The sequence below is a fragment of the Eimeria tenella genome, genomic scaffold (genome assembly GCF_000499545.2).
Source record: "Eimeria tenella Houghton genomic scaffold, Eth_scaff3014, whole genome shotgun sequence".
Taxonomy (NCBI): Eukaryota; Apicomplexa; class Conoidasida; order Eucoccidiorida; family Eimeriidae; genus Eimeria; species Eimeria tenella.
This window is the reverse complement of record NW_013542886.1, coordinates 3,642-5,287: the sequence shown is the minus strand read 5'-3', so window position 1 is coordinate 5,287 and position 1,646 is coordinate 3,642. Positions and strand designations below refer to the sequence as shown.

Sequence of the window (1,646 nt, the reverse complement as noted above, 5' to 3'; positions counted from 1 at the left end):
CTGCTGCTGCTGCTGCTGCTGTTGGTGCTGTTGCTGCTGCTGCTGCTGCTGGTGGTCGTGGTGCTGCTGCGATGGTGGTGCTGCTGCTGCTGTTGGTGGTGGTGCTGCTGCTGCTGTTGGTGGTGGTGGTGGTGCTGCTGCTTTGGGGCTCGCTGGGCTATTTTGCAGCAGTGTGGGAGGGCGGCTGCTGCTGCTGCTGCTGCTGTTCCTGCTGTTGTTGTTGCTGCTGTTGCTGGGCTGTCTGGGTTCGAGCTGCTGATGCTGCTGCTGCTGATGCTGCTGCTGCTGCTGCTGATTTGGGTGAGATGCTGCTACCGGGAAGCCAGTGTTGCTGCCAGTGCAGTGGATGGGACGCTGCTGCTTCCTGTGCTACTGCTGCTGCTGCTGCTTCGCCTGTCGCTGCTGCTGCTGCTGCTGCTGCTGCTAAGGGTCCAGGGGACATTTTTTTATTTGTTTGCAGATACCAAATTGGTGATGCAGTTTATGAGCGGCTCTTCGCCGATGGAGACTTCGTGCTGCTGCCGTAAACAGCAGCAGCAGCAGCAGCAGGTGCTGCTGCTGCTATTACAGCTGCAGAAGCAATGTAGGCAGCAGCAACATGAGCCCCTGTTGCTGCTGCTGCTTCCACATGAGCTAGTTTTGCTGCCTAAACAATTTAGATCTCTTTGCAGCAGCAACTGTGTGGGCGCGCAGCAGCAGCAGCAGCAAGCTGGTGGTGGTGGTGCTGCTGCTCCAGCAGCGAAGCCACTTAGTTGTTTTGCTGCCCGTTTGAATCTGCTGCATCAGCAAGAAACATTTTAAGAGGCAATACAAAGAGCTCAAAAAGAAAAAGAAACAAGACACAAAAAGAAATAAAAAGAAACGAAAAAGCCAAAAAGAAGCAAAAGGAAGACAATGAAAGCACAAAAATAAACAAAAAGGAACAAAAAATAAACAAAGACAATTAAAAATAAACAAAACGAAACAAAAAGGATAAAAATAAACAAAAATTAACTTGGAAATAAATAAAAATAAACAAAAATGAACAAAAATGAAAGGAAACCAAAAAAGCGCAGCTGCGTCTGCCGGGAATCGAACCCGGGTCACCTCGATGGCAACGAGGTATTCTACCACTAGACCACAAACGCGTGGGAGAAGGTTTTTTGCTAGGGCGTTTCTTTTACTTGTTTTGTTTCTTTCATTTGTTCATTTCATTTATTTATTCATTTATTTTATTTATTTAGATTCTTTTATTCTTTTGTTCCTCCAATTCTTTCACTTCCGAAATCTTCATTTCAAGTTTTCTGTGCTGTAGCGCGTGGGGTGTACGTACACCCCAAACCCTATACCCTAAACCCTCGGGGAAAAGAGGAAAGCCAAATTTGTGGATTTGAAGACTTTTCAGGGTTTAAAAGCTCACAAAGTTGAATTAAATGGTTAATTTTGTTTTTTTATTTATTTTCTTCTTTTTTGCCAAAATTTCCCACATCTCCATTTCAAATATCCATTTTTCAATGTTTTCTCGGCTGTCTGTACACTCCAACCTTCGGTGAACCACCACTGCACCCCCTAGGGTTTAGGGTTTAGGGTTTGAGTTTCAAGTCTAAGTCTAAATATTCAACAAATTGTTTTATTTTAAATATATAAAAGCCAGCAAAAAAGATATA

At 44.7% G+C, this 1,646-nt stretch overlaps 1 protein-coding gene and 1 non-coding gene across 2 annotated transcripts; both read right to left on the bottom strand.

Annotated features, from left to right (window-relative positions):
- Positions 1 to 157: 157 nt before the first annotated feature.
- On the bottom strand, positions 158 to 442 carry ETH_00040545 (uncharacterized protein; the record flags this gene model as incomplete). The annotated part of the gene is made up of 1 exon (XM_013375948.1): positions 158 to 442. One exon carries the CDS (start codon positions 440 to 442, stop codon positions 158 to 160), a length of 285 nt encoding a protein of 94 aa, XP_013231402.1.
- A 614-nt stretch (positions 443 to 1,056) lies between these two features.
- ETH_t00000002 lies at positions 1,057 to 1,127 on the bottom strand. Its single transcript has one exon. It is a non-coding gene (tRNA).
- Positions 1,128 to 1,646: the final 519 nt, after the last annotated feature.